The sequence below is a fragment of the Pinus tabuliformis genome, chromosome 7, assembly GCF_031772625.1.
Source record: "Pinus tabuliformis cultivar Carrire ecotype Pingquan chromosome 7, CPIR1, whole genome shotgun sequence".
Lineage (NCBI taxonomy): Eukaryota > Viridiplantae > Streptophyta > Pinopsida > Pinales > Pinaceae > Pinus > Pinus tabuliformis.
The window spans coordinates 1,761,431,771-1,761,453,459 of NC_142293.1; the positions used below are offsets into that span (position 1 = coordinate 1,761,431,771).

At 43.1% G+C, this 21,689-nt stretch overlaps 1 protein-coding gene across 3 annotated transcripts in view; it reads left to right on the forward strand.

Annotated features, from left to right (window-relative positions):
• Positions 1–21,689, forward strand: part of LOC149255394 (uncharacterized) — a 280,594-nt gene that overhangs the window by 110,774 nt on the left and 148,131 nt on the right. For 2 of the 3 annotated variants that reach the window (XM_089460475.1, XM_089460473.1), the window contains exons 4-6: positions 442–635; positions 20,644–20,695; positions 20,845–20,924. In XM_089460475.1, coding sequence (XP_089316601.1) covers positions 442–635; positions 20,644–20,695; positions 20,845–20,924 — 326 coding nt within the window. The remainder of the gene's footprint in view (positions 1–441; positions 636–20,643; positions 20,696–20,844; positions 20,925–21,689) is intronic. The other variant, XM_089460474.1, reaches the window with a different exon arrangement.

The window sequence follows — 21,689 nt, forward strand, 5'->3', positions numbered from 1 at the left end:
TAGCCATGACTCAGGCTCAGCCTAATTGTGAAATCTATCTATCTATCTATATGTATGTATGTATGACATCTTTGTGGAAAATATGTGATGTTTTAACATGTTTTCCAAAAGCTATAACAAATTCACTTAATTAACATTTGCAAACTTAATGGCAAATTTTACTCTTGTTGTGTTGCTTATTTATTTATTTCGAATTTCATTGTTGTGCTGCCAAGTTTGAGCACAAAAAGGATCTAGGTGATTTAGGGCTCTGCTCTTTGTTTGGAAAATATTTCATATGACAATATAGTTTGTTGTTTTGTAGGAACGAAGACACATGAAGTATGCATATATCTGTGTATATCTTCAATTTTGTTGATGTCCGTACTAGTCTAAAACAGTTGAAATTTTCAGTGGAAATCAATATGATATTCAGATATTTCTTTTCGTTGTCACTTTCAGAAAATTGGAAGCAAGCATGAAGTTGGTGCTATAAAGCTTGGTTTCGGTGGCTTCAGCCTTGTCATCTCTATGCTACCCCCAAAGTTACTTCGCTTGCTATCTATTTTGGGTTTCCGTTCTGACCGCAAGGCTGGACTAAGGGATATTGAAGAAAGCCTTTGCAGTGGTGGGCTTCGATCTTCTGCTTCTGGCATGTAGGTTACTCTGATTTATCTATGTCATTTGTTTGAGAAGTGTGAGTATAAAAAACATGCTGCTTAGACGATAACCTGTTTCTATTTATAAATGTAGAAAATGTGGCAAGAACTGCAACGGGTCATATTCTGATATTTGAGGCACTAAAATGATTATCACTGAAAGATCTAGCAATACAGAAAACAATTTTTATATGCCTCATATTTTCTTGCATTAATATTGTCTACTAGTTGCAGGAGGTATTCAAAATGGTTGGTCATCAGCTTGGAAATTGGTTTAGGCAAATGATATATTTACAGAAAAGAGTGCACAGTGGATTAACACTGATCAAACAGAATACTTGCATCAACCCCATAGGAGATAACGTTGCACAGATAAATAACAGCCATTGTATTGCAAATATTGAGTATAATATATATGGCATGCCCAAGGTTGATATGCTCCCATTTCTTTTCAATACATTTATCTGTCGAGTAGCTTGTTCATAGTTCTTTATTAAATGAGTTTCTCACTAATGACACCACGTTAACAAAAATAGACATAGTAATGACAGTAGAATAACGTACTTGAACACAACATTATGGCAGTGTTAATCCTGAGAGGTGCCAGCAGAAGATCAGTCAATAGATATTCCTTTAGTCCAGCAACAGCAGGGGCAGCACGGAGGACAAGCAGGAGGACAGACACTTGGAACTAGCACAGTGACCAGTGCCAATATTTCCTCAGAAGAAGGAAATCCAAGTATTTCTCAACAGGTGGAATGACAGGAATAGGAGAGTGATTTGATCGAGCCTCCCAGCACCAGTGGCAGAACCAGTAGAGAAATAGGACAGACATTGAGGGACACAGGAGTTTGTCAGAGCTCCTCGAACTGAGAAAAGGCAGTGTAGACAGCCTGACAGGTACCAAGCCTTGGTAGCATAGGTTGAAGAACCCTTTAGCTTTCAAGAAGCCGTACGTCACCAAGTATGGGTGGATGCCATGATAGAAGAGTATAGTTCCTTTCATGATGAATGATGCCTGGGAAGTGGTACCTAGGCCAAAGGATAGATCAGTTGTAGGATCGAGATGGATCTACAAGATCAAGTATGCTGTAGATGGTAGTATAGAGAAGTATAAGGCTAGGTTCGCAGCAAGGGGGTACAAAAAAAAAAGGAATGGACTATGAAGAGACCTTTGCTCCGGTAGCCATATATACCTCTATCAGATCCGTTATATCCCTAGCAGCGCAAATGGGATGGGAGATTCACTAGATGGATGCCAAGACAACATTCTTGAATGGGGTGATAGAAGAAGAGGTGTATATAGAACAACCCGAAGGCTTTGAAACTCATGAGAAGAGAACTCATGTATGCAGGTTAAAGAAAGCTTTGTATGGGCTCAAGCAAGCACCCAGAGAATGGTATGGTTGGATTGATAGTTACTTTCAGCAGTTGGGATTTGTCAAGAGTGATGCTGATCCCAATCTCTATCATCTAATGGTGGAAAATGAGCCACTTATTCTGGTACTATATGTGTGACTTGTTTCGAACAGGGTCATCTAGGCTCCTAAAGGACTGCAAGAAGAATCTTGAAGCAAAATTCGACATGAAGGATATGGGTTTGATGCATTATTTTCTAGGGTTGGAAGTATGGCAAAATGATGGGGAGATCTTCCTTGGACAAGGAAGATATGTTACAGAGGTTTTGAAGAGATTCAGAATGTAGGATTGTTGGCCCATGGCTACGCCCATGATCACCAACTGGAAGAAAATAGATGCATCGGGAGACAAGGAGGCGGACCCCATCTTGTATAGACAACTCATTGGGTCGCGCATGTATCTGGTGAACACTAGGCCAGACATTTTCTTTGCTGTCAACACCCTTAGTCAGTTCACGGTGGAACCGGAAAGGGTGCATTGGGCAAAAACTATCCACACTCTTAGATATGTGCGTGGAATAGTCGAATATGGGTTGAAATACACCCGAGAAGATGACGTCAGATTGAATGGATTCACAGATGCAGATTGGATAGGTAGTTCAGTAGACTAGAAAAGTACCTCTGGGTATTGCTTCAATGTTGGATCAAGAATGATCTCGTGGTGCTGCAGGAAGAAGAAGTCAGTAGCTTTAAGCTGAACAAAAGCATAATATATGGTGGCCAACACAACTACGTGCAAAGCTATATGGCTTAGAAAACTGCCTATGAGTTTGTTCAGGGAAAGAATAAAGGTGACCCTGTGATAATCAGAGTTTTATTAAAGTCTTTGAGAATCCAGTATTTCATGATCGGTCGAAACACATTGATATCAGATGTCACTTTATCAGAGATTGTGTTTAGCGTGGGGCAGTACAATTGTAGTATGTCTCCAAAGGAAATCAGGGAGCAGACATACTCACAAAAGCTCTAAAAAGAACTAAGTTCATCCAGTTTAGGGAGTAGATGGGTATCGTAGAGAATCTGTTTCAGTAGCAGAAACAGATGGTTTCTTAGTCGTAGTACAGACGCAGTGTTGGCAGTGGCAGAGTCATTGTGATTGTACTTGTGCTAGTATTTTTCCTTGCATTTATTTTCCGCGGTATTTTAATTGTGAAGGTTGCAGTAAAATTTATTTTGATATTTGCCGTAGAAACACTATGAATAACTTATTTATGTAATAAGTAGAAGAAATAATATCAGTCATTGCAGTTGGATTTCTATCTAGAAATTTTCACATTTTTTTGGACCACTTATAAGTTATATCCCTTTGCATTACAAGTTAGCTTAACCTTCAAGTCAGTTTCAGATCATTTCTCTTTTACATTCTACAGTTTTAACTGACCTCGAATTTAGATATATAGCAATATAATTTGAGAGAGATATACTTTGTATTTGCATGTATGGACACTAACATCTTGTCAATGGTGGTTTGCTCAATTGGTAAAAGTGAGGGCCTAATGTGTTTCCATCAGGATTCAAGCATTACCAACAACACTATGTAAGGTCTTCAACAAACTTTGGGCCTTGCGCCAGTGTCATGTCCCTTCTGACAAACATTAGGTACAGGGTGTAGTGACACATTTTTGGCACAATTTTGACTTAGGAGGAGGACTCCACACTTAGACTTAGGAACTTTGGGGCAAATTCGACTTTATTTAGCAGCTAGTGGAATGTGGGGGCCACCCACATGAGGAATTCGAACTTGGCCATTCGATATGCTTGGAGGGAAATCGAATGGGTGGATGGAGGGGCCCACATGAGGCTAAGGAGGCCTAAGGGAATGTAAGGAGGGATCAACTCTCATTTTGGGGTATCTTCTACATTTGCAAACAAACAATCACTTGTACACTTTGCTGCTTATCAAGTCTACTGACTGTTTAGCCACAAATCTTTCACGCGGGAAATTCAACCTCCACTTCGGGGGACCATTTGTGCCTGCGCTAGGGAGGTTGTTCTACAGGAGTTTCAGGGAGTTAGGGACAACAACACACTTTAGTCATCAGCGCAGAGAAGGAACTGCGTATTCCTGGGCAGCCAGAAAACACGCAGGAGGAGTTGGAGGCCAGCAAGGGGATTCATTGCTTGTTGGGAGATCCGAGAACTGAGGAGGCAGCATAGTGTAGGCATTTTCGTTGGAGTTTGCAACTAGCTGGACCAACACATCAGTTAGTCGCATTTCTGAGCAGAGGGATAGCGCAAAGGCCATCCAACAATAATTCGTGGGGACTTGGGGAGCAATTGATCTTGGCCAAGAGCCATCCGGGGAGTTAGGAGTTGGATAACATAGGTAAATCCAACATTTTGGAGGAGTTTGCAGAGGGATTTGTAGGCAATTTCCTGTAGGTCGAAATTGGCAGCCATAGTCGGGGAGAGGCTCCAAGGGGGTTGAAAATCTGAAGTCAAAACCAACTAAATTCCCTTCTGGGTTTTTCTGGGTTTTGTCCAAGGAGTCCAGGGTTAAAAGCACACAATTTTTTGGGTAGTTTTTGAGAACTTTCTAGCTAGTCAAAGTTTAATAGTGCAACAGTTTACTGGGGCAGCACAGTGCAGAGTGGTGCAGTAGTTGGGCAGCCTTCATCTCAGCCATTTTCCCACCTAGGGTTGGTCTTGCTTATTCACTGGGACAAGCCCAGGTGCACCATTCCAAGATATATTGTATGTAGCCTGCATATTTTTAATAATATGGCTCAACAGTTCCTTATTTGCAACTGTAAAGTTTTGTAGATGTTCTATGCTAAGAGCAATTTCACTTTTCTCACAGCAATCATACAAGTAGATAAGCAAAATGCAGATAGAACATATAAGCAGATCTTACAGAAGACAAATCAGAAACAAGAAAAATGTATGTGTTTGTTTCGGCGGTCAACAGGATGCTTCAACCAGCAAAGTCTCCTTTGGTCAGCCAGCCCAGCATGTGTCACAACAACCCTCCAACCAGTAGATGAGTCAACCCAAGTCAGTTCTACAAAAGTCAACGCTGTCCTGAAAAGTCAACGCAGGGGCAGCAAGCTAAAAGTCAACGCAGCAGCAAAACAGTCAACCCTTTGACCTCGATTTTTGTGCCAGGTAGTATGGCCTTCAAAAATCGAACCTCCCACAAGTTTTCAGCTTGTTTGGACCAAGCGTTGACCAAAGTCAACGCTGGTCAAACTTCTGCGAAACCCTAGCAGCAGAAAAATCCTCTTCGTCCTTCCCACGTGTGGCTGAAATTCGTCTTCCAGGTAGCTCGTACTTTTTTAGGATGAGAGAGGAAGATGTGAGTTGTGTTGTGATCAAATTCTCTCCAACTTTTCCTGTATATATATATCCATCAATGAGGGTGTGTGACACATCTGTTGGGCATGTGAGCCTACATTACAAAACTGGCTGACCTTTGCACATATAATTTATTAAGAATAATAAATTCAAAATATAAGTTCTGCTCATCGGATTAAGACTATTTTTATATGGATTTTACACCTCTCAGAAAGAGGAATCCAACAAAAATATTAGCCTCTTAATTTGAGCATCAGAACATGGAGTTTGGACCTAGTTGTCCAAATTTAACACTCCCTCTCAACTAGGGAGAACTCCATCTATTAGTGCAATTAACATCGTGAGTCATCCCGCCGAAACTTGCTTTGCTGGCTTCTTTATTTCAGAACAGAAGTGGGTCAGTCACAAAGACATCATTCCCCGACTGACATAATCAGTCCAGAGGTCCCAGACCTCACAAATCTTGATCCCAGATCAAGTGGTTGGACCATGCCATCCTAGATAGAGAGTACGGCAATCTCTGATGCGTCCATCAGTCTTTGCTAATAGTCTCTAGCTTTTCCACACCTCATTGGCCAAATGAGAGGTACTTCCCATGAGCCCTGAACTCAATGGGTAGGATGCATACGGGGCACAGATTAAATGAGTGGCGAACCAGCTCAATAATCACAAGGGTGGGGCAGAAGCATTATGAGTGCTTATAGCTCCGAGAAGCTATCCCCAAAGCCCCCCAGAGCTCCCAGAGCTCATCGTCCAACAGGACCCACATCATAGGGTTTTTCCACGACACCAAGACTCTCACGGAAGGTTAGGAACTTGACCTTCCCGAGGGGCTTAGTGAGAATATCCGCGACCTGCTCATCAGTTCCTATATGATCGAGCCTTACGGCGCCTCGCTGTACCATATCCCGAATAAAGTGGTACCTGATATCAATATGCTTGGATCGGTCGTGGAACACAGGATTCTCAGTCATACGAATCCCACTCTGATTATCACAGAGTATTACAGTGGTATCTAGCACATGTTGGAACAGCTCACTAAAGAGCTTCCTCAACCAAACTGCTTCACAACAGGCCATACTAGCAGCAATGTATTCGGCCTCCGCGGTGCTCAAAGCCACCGACTTCTGCTTCCTGCTCATCCATGAGATCGAAGCAGAACCAAGATTGAAACAACATCCAGATGTGCTCTTACGATCCACCACACTGCCAGCCCAATCGGCATCAGTATATCCCCGGAGTATCACACTCCCGACAGTGTATCTCAGCCCATGGTTTATCGTGCCCCGAAGATATCTCAAAAGATTCTTGGCACCAACCCAGTGAAAATGATGAGGCTCAACCATCTGTTGACTCAAAGTATTCACTGCAAAACATATGTCCGGACGGGTGTTCACTAAGAACATCAAAGCTCCTATGAGTTGACGATACTCAGTAGGATTGGCCAAGATAGGCCCTGCAGCGCTGCCACTCAACTTCTTAAAGTTGAGATCCATTGGTGTCGACACGGACTTACAGTCCACCATCCCAAATCTTTCCAGAAGCTTCACAATATACTTTCCTTGAGAAAGGAAAATCTCTCCAGGTCTCTGCCAGACCTCCAGGCCTAGGAAATAGTGCATCAGTCCTAGGTCTTTCATCTCGAACTCAGCAGCAAGCTCCCTCTTACATTGATGAATGAGAGGGTCATCACCTGTCAGGAAGAGGTCGTCCACATACAGCACTAGAATGAGAGGCTTTCCTTCCTCAACCTTAAAGTAAAGGTTTGGATCAGCATTGCTTCGAGTGAAGCCCAGCTTCATCAAGTAACTATCCATCCTCTCATACCAAGCTCTGGGTGCTTGCTTTAACCCATAGAGGGCTTTCTTCAACCTGCAGACATAAGTGTCTCGATCTTGAACTTCAAATCCCAGAGGTTGTTCTACATACACCTCTTCCTTTATTGCACCATGCAGAAAAGCGGTCTTGACATCCATCTGATGAAGACTCCATCCTTGCGTAGCAGCAAGGGCTATGATGGATCGGATGGTGGTATATCGAGCCACAGGTGCAAATATATCGTCATAGTCAATTCCTTCCTTTTGAGAGAAGCCACGGGCAACAAATCTTGCCTTAAACTTTTCAGCACTCCCATCAGATCCATGTTTAATCTTGTAGAGCCATTTAGCGGTGACAACAGATTTGTCCTTCGGTCTCGGGACCACATCCCAGACATCATTCTTCATAATAGCCTCATATTCTTCATGCATAGCATCCTTCCAGACTTGATGCTTGATGGCTTCTTCAAAAGATCCAGGTTCAGATTGTATAATAGTACTCATGGCAGCTAGATACCCTTGGTATCTACACAGCTTCTTGCTTTCTCGGAATGTTCCCCTTGGGGCAGCATGACCCTCAGCATCTTCGAGGGTGTCCCTGAGCCATGATGGCCTCTTTCCTAGAGAAGGGGAAGGATCAATAGGGTCCATTGGCCCTTCAACATCAGGCATAGTCTCATCCTGGGGTTCTTCCAGATTTCCAGGTCTTTCTTCATGGTTTTCTTCAGATCTAGGAAGATCTACTACTTTCTTCAGGGAAGCATCTTCGTCAAAAGTGACATCATGGCTTATCTCTACTTCCCTTTGACCAGGTACATAGACTCTATATGCCTTAGAAGTCTCACTGTAGCCCACAAACATTCCTTTCTTCCCAGTAGCATCCAGCTTACTTCTCTTTTCTTTCGGCACATGAAAATAGACAGGACATCCAAAAATTCTAAAATGTGAGACATCCGGTTTCTTACCAGAGAAAACCTCTTCGGGAGTTTTGGAGTCCAAAGCGGAATGAGGGCATCGGTTTTGAATGTACACAACAGTATTTGCAGCTTCTCCCCACAGAAACTTTGGAAGACCCTGGTCACATAGCATGGCACGGACAGCTTCCACAATAGTCCTATTCTTGCGTTCAGCAACACCATTCTGCTCAGGAGTATATGTAGTGGTAGTCTCCCTCTTAATGCCAGCTTCTCTGCAAAAGTCTTTGAACTCATTTGACTCATATTCAGTGCCATTGTCAGTCCTCAAAATCTTGATCTTCTTTCCGGTCATATTTTCCACCAAGGCTTTGAAGGTACGGAACCACATGAAAGCCTCATCCTTCTTCTTCAAGAAGTATATCCAGGTTTTGCGAGAGAAGTCATCAGTAAATGTCATATAGTAAGAACATCCCCCCAGGGATGTTACAGGCAACATACCGGAAAGATCAGAATGGACCAGTTGCAATATCTCAGATGTCTTTGTGACACTTGAGGGGAAAGGTCCCCTTGTATGTTTTCCTTCAGCACAGCTTTTACATACACCTTTATGATTATTTCCAAAATCAGGCATCCCTGTCACCACCTTCCTTGCTTCGGGAAGAGCCTTGTAATGAAGGTGTCCAAATCTTCGGTGCCATAGTTCGGTTTGACGGATAGTATCACAAGTCATAGCTCCCAACGGACTCCCTCCAACCTGGTAGAGTGTACCAACTCTAAAACCAATTGAGATAGCTTCCTTGAAGCTCTTCTTCCACATGAGTACCTTTCCATCAGAGAAAGTTACATTGAATCCTTTGTCTTCCATGGCAGATACAGACACAAGGTTCTTCTTCAATTTGGGTACATAGAGTACATCTTGTAGATGGAGGACTTGTCCTTGAGACAAGTGGAGGGTCACAGTCCCGGTCCCTTTTACAGGATAAGTGGCATTATCCCCAAGGATAATTTCTAGATTAGTATCCCTTTCAACCATGTCAGAAAGTGCTTCCTTGAATTCGGTGATGTGTCTTGAGGCACCACTATCGATTAGCCAGACATCCATAGTGTTGGGCGGAGATGCAGCTGAGAGAGCAGATATTAGAATATACTCATTTCTTTTATCAACAACATTAGACTCCTCATACCTGGTATTTCTGGTCCTTTTAGAAGGTGGATGGTTTCCTTCAAAGTGAGCCTTCCTCTTTCCTTTGGATTTGTCATTTCTTTGATTCCCATTCCTTCGGTTGTTGTTGTTGTCGTCACTATCGGGAGAATTCTTCTGGAAGGGGCATTCTCTAGCATAGTGTCCAGTCCTATGGCAGGTGAAACATTTACCCTTCTTCTTTTGAGTCTTAGTCCTTCCTTTGTCCTTGGAACCACCAGAGTTCTTTCGGGAATGAGCAACATAGGCAGCATTTCTTTCATTATCAAATTCCTTCATCCTTGTTTCTTCTTGCATACATCTAGACATAAGCTCATAAAAGTTAGGGATGGTATTATTGTTGAGAATGGTAGTTGTGAATACTTGCCATTCATATGGAAGTCCTCCAAGTGCGGTGAGAACCATCTCACGATCAGCTATTGTCTCCCCAATAGCTAGCAGATTGTTCCTGGTTTTGGTCAACTTCATAAAGAAAGTTTGAATAGACTCGTCTCGGCCCTTCTTCATATTCTTCAACTTGTTCTTGAGGAATAGCACTTGGTTCACATTGTTTACTCGGAACATAAGTATCACTTTGTCATACATCTCCTTGGATGTGCCTAGTTCAGATATGTAGGCAACCAGACTCTTATTTATGGATTCACTGATCAACAGTTTTGCTCTGATTTCTCCCTTCTTATACTTGTGTTTAACAGCAGCAGAGGCATTTGATGGAGGTTCTTGAATCTTCCCAGTCACATGATCTAGGAGATCATGATCTTCTAATTTGAGATCTAATAACATCTTCCAGGCATGGAAGTCATCACTTCCAGTCAGCTTGTCATTCTCCCTGAATTCAAGCTTAGAGGAATCCATTTCCTTCGATGATGATTGCTATAGATAGAGTTTGTCTTCACCTCAGCTCTGATACCATGTAAAGTTTTGTAGATGTTCTATGCTAAGAGCAATTTCACTTTTCTCACAGCAATCATACAAGTAGATAAGCAAAATGCAGATAGAACATATAAGCAGATCTTACAGAAGACAAATCAGAAACAAGAAAAATGTATGTGTTTGTTTCGGCGGTCAACAGGATGCTTCAACCAGCAAAGTCTCCTTTGGTCAGCCAGCCCAGCATGTGTCACAACAACCCTCCAACCAGTAGATGAGTCAACCCAAGTTAGTTCTACAAAAGTCAACGCTGTCCTGAAAAGTCAACGCAGGGGCAGCAAGCTAAAAGTCAACGCAACAGCAAAACGGTCAACCCTTTGACCTCGATTTTTGTGCCAGGTAGTATGGCCTTCAAAATTCGAACCTCCCACAAGTTTTCAGCTTGTTTGGACCAAGCGTTGACCAAAGTCAACGCTGGTCAAACTTCTGCGAAACCCTAGCAGCAGAAAAATCCTCTTCGTCCTTCCCACGTGTGGCTGAAATTCGTCCTCCAGGTAGCTCGTACTTTTTTAGGATGAGAGAGGAAGATGTGAGTTGTGTTGTGATCAAATTCTCTCCAACTTTTCCTGTATATATATATATATATCCATCAATGAGGGTGTGTGACACATCTGTTGGGCATGTGAGCCTACATTACAAAACTGGCTGACCTTTGCACATATAATTTATTAAGAATAATAAATTCAAAATATAAGTTCTGCTCATCGGATTAAGACTATTTTTATATGGATTTTACACCTCTCAGAAAGAGGAATCCAACAAAAATATTAGCCTCTTAATATGAGCATCAGAACATGGAGTTTGGACCTAGTTGTCCAAATTTAACAACAACATTTTCATGGATGTTTAATGTGCGTTTCATTTTTATATTCTGCTGGAAAATTTATTTGCTTAATATCACTTGCATTCCTACTTAGGAACATTACAGTGGTATCAGAGCCTAGTTCTTGGCTCAACTGTGCGGATTGTCTCCTATGAGAGAAGGGGACCATCAGAACATCACCTACTATAGGTAAAGGTACATGAGCAGAAAAAGGGAGTTAGAAATTACTCCAGACACAAAGGACAGGGGAAACCAGTGGCTAGAGAGGGAGAAATGACAGAGACCAAGAACAGGGAGGAGATGGCTTTTGATAGCCTCCTGAGGGCCTTGAATGTCTTGGCCAAGGGATAGAAAGACATGCTGGAGGAGATCAAGTCACAAAATAGAGAATGGATCACACCCAGAGGGTTTCTATGTGGGGAAACTTCCAGGGCCTCTCAACCATTCGATCACCTCTCACCAGCACCGCAACGCCCTTCAGTCAGTGTGCCGACTTGGTGTACACTACTTTCTTTCGTGCTAGTGGCATAAATTGAGCCTGCAAGGGAGGAGCACCCTCCTCAAATGGGGGATTACTTCAGAGAGTGGCAGTCTATGGATGAAGACTTCAAAGAAGCCCTCTCCTTCAGAGATTACTGCAAGCTCAAGCAGAGTAAGAAGAACAAGGGCTATGGAGGCCAAGGGACCCAGAACTATGAGTTGCAAAGAACCATAGGGAGGATGTTTTTCCCTACTTTTGTTGGCACTGCCAAGTGCACGGCCAAGGCTTGGGTTGAAAAGATGGACACATACTTTCAACTCAACCGGATGACAGAGCAGGAAGCCATTAAGATGGCCACGCTGCACCTGGAGGGGGAAGCCCATGATTGGTGGTTTCATGGCTTGACCACCTTAGGGCATGCCCAGATAGTTTCTTATGAGGATTTCACTTGGAGGGTGGTGGAGCGATTTGATCAGAGGGATTCAGAGGCTCATTTCGGAGAGCAGACACAACTGCGCCAAATAGGCAACCCAGAGCAGTACTTTTCAAATTTTCTGTGTGTGTCAGTGATGGTCCTAGATCTATTCGAGGCAAGGAGGGTATATACCTTCATTGAGGGCTTGCCTGAGCCCCTGCATGGATTGGCGAAGTCACGCAGACCCTCCATGTTGAAGGAAGCAGTCTTGTGTGCCAGAGATCTACAGGGGCCATCCCCAAGATTAGAGCACCATTTCCTACACGGACGCCTTTCCCACAGAAGGGGCATGAGACTAGACCCCCACCGCCGAGGACCACACAGAGGAGGGGGCAGTTAGATGAGGAGACACAGAAGGACCTCCAGAGGAAGAAGTTGTGCTTCACATGCAGAGAGCCCTGGGCACTTAGCCATAGGTGCATTGTAGGTAGAGCACACTACATTGAGGTCTTTTCTGACAATGACCAGGAGGATGAGGTGGAGCAGGATTGTGGTGGGACAGATGGAGAGAGTCCAGTAGACAGAGGGCCACCACCACCACCTCCACAGGGAGGGGCATCTCTTGCCCTAGTAGGAGGAGTCCTTGCTTCTTTATGCGAGATTCCTAAGTTTTTGACACTAAGGATCAGAGGCACTGTACAGGGACAGAGGGTGTTAGTGCTGGTGGACAATGGGGCTACCCACAATTTCATAGTGCCAGGTGACTGTACCATCCAATGCATCAAATATGTGTCCTCCTTGATAGTAGTTATGGGGAACTACTCGATGACGGACCACTTCTTTGTGGTCGATGTGCCAAACACCAACGTGGTGATGTGTGTCCAGTGGCTGTATTCCCTTGGGCAAGTCACGACAGATTGGAGGAAACCAGAGATGGAGTTCATTGGGCTATATGGCCAAATGGTAATCTTGAGAGGCATGTAGTCTTACCTGCCTCAGACAGTTTCGACCCACAAGATGGAGGCAGATCTACGACATGGGGACATTGCATGGGCAATTGAGCTGAGGATCTCAGAGGTTGGGGGATAGGCGCAACAACCACCAGCAGACGTACAGGCGTTGTTTGACAATTATGTAGTAGTGTTTGGGACATTCCACCAGGGCAGCCACCAAATAGAGGATTTGAGCACACCATTGAGCTGGAGCCGGGTGTACAGGCAGTGATCACTACTCCTTACAGGCATCCCAAAGCCTATAAGGACGAGATAGAGAAGGCCATCCAGGAGCTGCTTGCATTGGGCCATATCAGGCCAAGTTCCAGTCCTTTCGCTTCTTTAGTAGTGCTGGTGAAGAAGAAGGATGGAACCCTTCGGATGTGTATTGACTACCGGGCTCCTAATTGGAAGACTCTAAAGAACCGGTACCTTATTCCCACATTGACGATCTGATGGATGAGCTTAGAGGAGCCAAGTACTTCTCTAAGGTTGATCTGTGTTCAGGGTACCACCAGATCATGGTGAGGGATCAGGACATCCCTAAGACAACTTTTTGGTGACACTATGGGCACTTTGAGTTTGTGGTCATGCCATTGGGGCTGATCAATGCTCCAACCACATTCCAGTGATGCATGAACCATGTCTTCCGATGACAGTTGAGGAGGTTCATGCTAGTGTTCTTTGATGATATTCTGATCTACAACTAGACATGGGAGGAGCACCTCCAACACTTGGAGCAGGTATTGCGCATTTTGGAGGAGCAACAATTTTATGCCAAGCTCTCTAAGTGCGAGTTTGGGTTGACAGATGAGCAGATGGGGTGAAAGTTCACGAGGAGAAGATTCAGGCCATTTGGGATTGGCCAGTACCTTGAGACGTGACTACACTGAGGGGCTTCTTGGGCATTTGCACCTACTACAGGAAGTTTGTCAAAGGATTCTCGCAGTTGGTAGCACCTTTGACTGACTTGACCAAGAAGGGGGCCTTTACATGGACTGATGGAGCACAAGTCACTTTTGATCGCCTCAAGGAGGTGATGAGCAGTGACCCTGTTTTGGCACTTCCGGATTTTTCCCAACCATTCACGCTGGAGTGTGATGCATTCGAGGTAGGAGTTGGAGTAGTGTTGTCACAGGAGGGGCATCCCATATCTTTCAAGAGTCGAAAGCTCCTATTGCATGAGCTGTCATATTCAATATATGACAAGGAGATGCTGGCCATTATGCATGCATTGGCCAAATTCCGCTAGTACTTGGTGGGAAACCAGTTCCGAATGAAGACTGATCACAACAGTCTTCGACATTTCATGGGGCAGCAGGGCCTCAATGATAGGCAACAAAGATGGGTAAACAAGGTGCAGGCCTATGAATTCGACATAGAGTATGTGCGGGGGAAGAACAATGTGGTGGCCGATGCTTTATCTTGGAGACCAACTGGGTTATCTCTCATGAGCATTTGCTAGGATTGGAAGGCTCAGTTGTTGTTGGAGTACTCCAAGGACAGGAGGGAATGCGAGGTATTGGAGGGGACACATGCAGATGAGTGTTACCGTGTGATGGATGAGGTCATCTATTACAAGGGGCACATTTACTTAGTGCCAACTCGCAGTTGAGGGAGAGCATACTCTAGGCAGCTCATGTTTCACCACTGCCTGGACACTAGGGGTTTCAGAAGACTTATATGGCTGTTCGAGAGAGGTTCACATGGAAGGGCCTCAAGGAGTATGTGCTGCAGCATGTACGGGGGTGTGAGGCCTTTCAACAGAACAAGGGGGAACTGACCCACCCTGTAGGACTACTACAACCACTTCCCATCCCGGAGGGGAAATGGGAAAGTATTTCGATGGATTTCATCACTGGGCTCCCCACAGTATAGGGGAAGGATTGCATATACGTAGTGGTCGACAGGTTGACCAAATTTGCCCACTTCTTCACCATCCCCACTAGGTACACGGCTGCACAGGTTGCCGAGTTGTTCTTCCGGGAGGTTTTCAGGCTGCATGGGCTCCCCAAGAACATAGTGAGCGACAGAGACAACAGATTCATGGGTGGCTTTTGGAAGGATCTCTTCAAGTTGGTTGGGACGAGCTCACTCCTAGCACCAGTGATCACCCTCAGATAGATGGCCAAACGGAGAGAGTTAATCAGTGGTTGGAGGGGTACCTGAGGAATAATGTGACAAATCAGCAGAGGACGTGGATTCGATGGTTGCATCTAGGTGAGTATTGCTACCACACCACGTACCACATGTCCATCGGTATGACTCCTTTCCGTGCCCTTTATGGATATGATGCACTGACTTTTGCTGATATTGTTTTTGGAGACAACCGAGCCCCAAAGGCCAAAGACTGGGTCCAAGAGAGCCAAGATATCCTTAAGGCTCTCAAGGATAATTTGGTGACAGCCCAAAATCAGCAAAAACTTTATGGAGATCGGCATAGGACAAAGAGACACTTTGAGGAGGGGGACTTGGTATACCTCCAGCTGCAGCCTTACAAGTAGTCTACGCTGAAACAGAAGGGGGCCGAGAAGCTACAACCACGCTTCTATGGGCCCTACCGGGTGACTAGGCGAGTTGGGGAGGTGGCTTATGAGCTGGAGCTGCCTCCAGGGAGTAGAATCCACAATGTGTTTCATGTCTCATGCCTGAAGAAGGTGTTGGGACAACAGGTGACGACAACAGCTGATCTACCCCCGCTGGATGATGAGGGCCACTTGGTGTTGGAACCAGAGGCCATTTTGGAGAGCAGGGAAAGGAGACTGAGGAGTAGGAACATCAGGGAGTTCTTGATACGCTGGAAGAACTTGCCGGATGAGGATGCTACCTGGGAAGGTGAGCACATATTGGAGCACCCAACTTTGAGGTTGCTTGAGGGCAAGCAACATTTGGGAGGGGAGGACTGTCATGTCCCTTCTCACAAACATTAGTCATAGGGCGTAGCTACACATTTTTGGCACAATTTTGACTTAGGAGGACCCACAGTTAGACTACGGAACTTTGGGGCAAATTCGACTTTATTTAGTAATTTAGCAGCTAGTGGAATGTGGGGGCCACCCATATGAGGAATTCGAACTTGGCCATTCAATATGCTTGGAGGGAAATCGAATGGGTAGATGGAGGGGCCCACATGAGGCTAAAGAGGCCCAAGGGAATATAAGGAGGGATCAACTCTCATTTTGGGGTATCTTCTACATTTTCAAACAAACACTCACTTGTACGCTTTGCTGCTTAGCAAGTCTAACGACTGTTTAGCCACGAATCTCTCACGCGGGAGATTCAACCTCTACTTCAGGGGACCATCCATGCCCGCCCTAGGGAGGCTATTCTACAAGAGTTTCAGGGAGTCAGGGACAACAACATACTTCAGTCATCAGCACAAAGAAGGTATTGCGTATTCCTAGGCAACCAAAAATATGCTGGAGGAGTTGGAGGCCAGCAAGGGAATTCTTTGCTCGTTGGGAGATCCGGGAACTGAAGACGCAACGTATTGTAGGAATTTTCACTGGAGTTTGCAGCTAGCTAGACCAGCACATCAGTCAGTCAATTTGTTAAAGGTTTTTTTTGAAAAGGGCATCATTGGAGAAGTTTGAAGGCAGTCTTGAATATGAGGCATTAAAGGAACAAAACATGTAGTGTATCTTTTGAAACAGATTTGAAGAATTATGTAGCAACAGTTTGTGTGAAGTCACCCTTGGAGCAGATCTAAAAGGCCATCATTGAAGGCATCTTTGAGCAACCCCTTTGAGTAGAATTGAAGAACAATTATTGTAGCAGACTTTGGAAAGTAAGCTTGAAAGGCAATTTTGGGCAGGATCTCAAGCTGCTGTGAACCGGTCTTTGAAGAACTCCTTGGGATATTTTGGTAACCAGTTGAAGTAGGCTTGGAAGCCTTTGTTCTTGAAGAAGCCCTTGAAGAAGGCTAAAGCAGGTGCAGAACTTGGGCTGCCTATTGAAGACACCTTGAAGGATACTTGAAGATATTTGGAAGACTTATAGAAGTTGGTCTTGGAGATACTATTGGAGACATGATGCTTTGCTGAAGCCCTCATGGGGTGACCTTGGAGATCTTGTTTGGGTAATATGAAGAGCAGTGGTGACACCTTCTAAGAAGACAAGGTTGTCATTGATAAAGTGATTTGGAGGAGGCATTGCTGAAGATAGACAGGGCACATTGAAGAAGATATTGGGAGCTGTGAACAATCATCAAACTTATCTTGACAAATTGAAGCTGGAGGTTGGAGCCTCATAGAGACAAGGTTGGTGCCTTGGAAGATAGGGTTGGAGCCCTAGAGGATAGGAGTCCTCAAGGGACTAGGTTGGTGTTGATTTGGGGTAGCATCAGATGTGCCCTAGCCACGAAATTTGGTGGAGAGGTTGGGGCACATGAGATCTTCAACACTCAAAAAGGGTTTGGGCAGATTTTAAACAGATTAGGAGATATTAAAATAATTAATATTTTTAATGGAGTCCCTAAGTCTAAACTTAGGGAAAATAAAATATTAATGTGTATTAGTATGAATCTGTGTTAGAGTGCTCCAAAAGACATGGATCAAGCCAGATCTAATCTTAGTCGTTGATTAGGGACTTAATCTCAGCTGTTGATATGTCAACAGGAAAAGTATAAGAGGCGGCTTGAGGGTCACTTGGAGAGCACACCAGATGATCAATCTTTCTATTCTCTAGAGTGGGGTTTGCTAAGAGAGATAGAATCAGTGATCGGGAGAGCAGCTGAGGGGCATTGAGTACAGAGAAACAGAGAAGGTAGAGATTGTGTCGGGAGAGTAGCGTAGCAGCCAAGGAGGGTGACGCAGAGTCAACAAGGGCTCACGCAAGGCCACGCAGAGGCATCTAAGTGCTGCGCAGAGCATCAGAGGGGCCAACACAGTTGACGCAGAGGCTCCCAGAGCTGACATACGGCTAGAAAGGCTGACGCAGGGCTAGCGTGAGACAGAGAGGGGCTAACGTAGTCCAGATTGGGCAGACGCTAGGGTTGCAGGAGCAGTTTTGTGCTGAAGAGCTGCCAGAAGGATTTTCTAGGGTTTCAACCATGAGATTTCTCTCAAATTGTGAGGTATAGCTGCTAAGGAAATTCTCTGTTGGGTAGGCCAGTTTCGGCACCTAGATTGTACTCTGATATTGCTTAATAAGAAAATCCTCAGATAGCTGCACCGGTTTTCCCGCATTGGGTTTTTCTGGGGATGTTGGTCCAAAAATAATGGTGTCATGTGGTGTGTTTGTTCTTGTTTCTTTTAGTTGTTGATCTGTAATATGTTGAGCATGCACTGATGTTTATTTTCAGTATTTACTTTGTAAATAACTTGTTAAAGAAAAATAACAAGTAGGTAGGAATAAATCAGAAAAAGTGCATGAAGGGTTTCTAAACTAAGAAAACTTAGAAACTTCAACAGTTGGGGCCTGTACCAGAGATAGGGTTGGAGCCCTAGAGGTTGGTGCCTCAAATTGACAAGGTTGGAGCCTTGGGAAGTCCAAGTTGGTGCTTGGCATAATACAAATTGGAGTTTGGGAAATTGAAGATTGGTGTCTTCATCTAGGGTTGGAGCCCTACATTATAATTGTACTCAACATATCTGATTAATAAAATTATATATTCTATCATTGTTCATTTTCTGTTCTAATTATAAGTGATCTAACTGGTAAAAAATAACAATTGAAAAGAAATACTGACTCACCCCCCCCAGTATTTCCAACTATAATCACCTTCAAGTTTTGATCCTTGATTGTATACTTCAAATAGCAGACTTCAGCTACTTTAGATCATGGGCAGATTCTTTATTTGGCTTCTTCAGATAGCTTCAGGACTTTGTATTACAGGAACAGATCACAGGAAAGTTTGGTTTCCTTTTTATTGCAGACTCCTTCTATACTTCGGTTCGTTTTAGTTTACAGAAATCAAATTCTTATGTGTTTGTTGCTTGCTTTTAAAAGAGCTTGACTTGGAGACTATATATAATTGTTCGATGGGTTCCCATAGGCCATATAGGTCAACATGACTGAGAGAGAGGGCTGACTTCACCTTTTGACTCTTTTGAACAAAAAATACAATTCTTTTTCCTTTTCTTATAAAATGTCAAAAGTGACATGACTTAATAACAAATAACTTTGACTCTTCTGACTCCAAAGAGCATGAAGAACATGCTAGATCAATAAATAAAAATAAATAATAATTTTCTCTTATTTTGAAGACCGACACTAGTTACATTTTCCAACACATAACACTAAGAAATTGAAATTGAATATTTTACTGATGTCCACTAAACATCAAAGTAGGTTAAAGGGTTAATGATTACAACCAGCATAGGCAAACCGAAAACAGATTTGTGCAAAGGACCCCCCAAAAATGAGATGAAATGAATGCTTTGTTAATGTGTAGCTGTTTACAGCAATGGTAAGCCAAACAATATATTAGGCATCCTCTTACTGGGACAAACTTTCACTACGAAATGTTGAATTTTCTACTAGGATGCATATTAGAAACCGATCTTCTGATCTGATAATTACTTCCTAATGATTTCTAGTCAATTTATCTTGCGTCACTTATATCATTGAGCAATTATACACAAAAATGTCTCAACAGTATGCAATGAAAAACAATAAAATCATAAAGAGAGCCATGCACAATTGACACAACAAATTTTCCCTGGGAAACCCAAGCTTGGCAGAAAACCCAACAACTTTTTTTCTAGGAGAGATTTGTTCTTCAACAATATTTACAATTCCAAGAATATTCTAGAAATCTGTGCCAAAATCCAAGTCTATTCACCAGTCAAACCTGGTCAAAATTCCAGCTTAGTCAATGCTGGTCAAGCCTTCAAAATGGTCAATTCTGGTCAAGTTTTTGTCCTGGTCAACCTGTCCCCTGCAGTCAAATTTGGACCTGTGGTTGACCCCTGCAGTCAACTCAGACCTGTGGTTGATTTCCTGTGGTCAGACTTGCAGTCAAATTCGGTCTTCTTCTGCGGTCAAACTTGGACTTTTCCTGCGGTCAGACTTGCAGTCAAAATTTCCCTTCTTCTGCGGTCAAACTTGGACTTTTCCTGCGGTCAAACTTGGACAGATTATCAGTCAAACACAGCCAAATTCTCAGTCAAACAGAGCAGTTCAAAACTTGGTCAAAAGGCAGCTTTTATGACTTGGTCAAACTTCAGATCTTCTTCTTGATTTTGCACGTGTGAATAAAAGAGAGAATATGCTAATCCTGATTGGTCAAAAAGTGGAAGTTAACTTGTGCATTTATACTTCTTGAATGGGTAACTTTGACCAAGGGTCACACTCTTTCATGGTGAGGCTGACTTGACCATTTGGGGACTACGCGAGGCCCAAAAATACAAATTTTAATTTTTCATTTTCATAATTTTCCTGGGCCAACTTGGGAGCCTGTTTGGCATGCAGGAATACCTCCCGATGCTACACAAAAATCAACACGAAGCACATTGAATTTACACTAGTATCATTTAAATCTTATTTTTTCAAAACATTTAATGACAGAAAATTAAAATGTTGTAGCAGGCAAACTATGGCCCCCCCTATCTATCATTTTTCTTTTTTACCCTATACATCAACTACATATTCAGATGTGTCCATGCTTGTTGGTTTGTTTCTTATAAGCTGAGTTTAGTGTAAGTATAATCTAATCTATCAAATGACTTATTCCAACGGGGTAAACTGAATGTACAGTTTAATTTTCTTGTTGCAGGCTTCTTTTGTCGTACCATGTTATTTTACCAGCTTTTTTCTCTATCCCTCAAGTAAGCCAGATTATACACCTTGACTTTTTATATTTTTCATTTTAATATATGGTCAAATTAGATGCATTGTAAATTTATATTCAAAGTTCAAATATATGTTCAGTAAGATGCTTAAAATGCCTAGATTAATTGATTTTTGATCTTTATAGGAACGAGAACAGCATATTGAATGTGCCGAGCGAGTTCTTGCAACTTTACATGAAATGTACCCAGGAAGCTTTTTTCTAAGGTTTTTACACTAATCCATTTACATGCATACCATGACTGTTAACACGATGGGTTTTTTTTTGAATAAGAATATTTTCTGATGGCCTTTGTGCTCTTTTGCATGTATTTTGATTTTATGTTTTGGAAATGTTCATGCGCATTTCATCTCTAAGTTGCTTTGAAACATTTTATAACTTTCACCATTTAGTCCAAGTTGCTTTTCTTGCTGTAATGAAAATCTCATTATATGGGGAAGTATACTGATTAATCCAAAAAGTAGGTGGTATGGTATAACTTAAGCATCTGAGTTGGAGAAAGTCCATCTGAACAAGATAATAACATTGGAAAACAAAACTATAGCCATTTGTTACTGCCAAAAATTGCATTACAGTGATAAAGCCCTAAATCTTGAGTGTGACCTTTAGCGAACTAAGAGGGTTTGTCCATTGTTGCCACAACAACTCCCTTTCTCACTTGAAGTTGAGCTTGTCTCTCCTTTGGCACAAGGGGATTATCCCTAGAATAGGATCACTAAAAGAATACAATGAAGACTCAAGGTGTGTTAAAATTGGCAACCAGGGCAAAACTTCATGTGGGTCATCTTATTCATGGCTGATAATATTTTTGTTAATTCCTCTCGTCGAGAGGTGTAGGATTGATATAAAGATCATCTGATTCCGATAAGTATTCATGGGGATATGAATTTATTTTGATTATGGAATTATTATCAAGCTGACCTACAACTCATGTAGGCTCAGAAGCCCAACAGTCGCATCTATTCACCCAC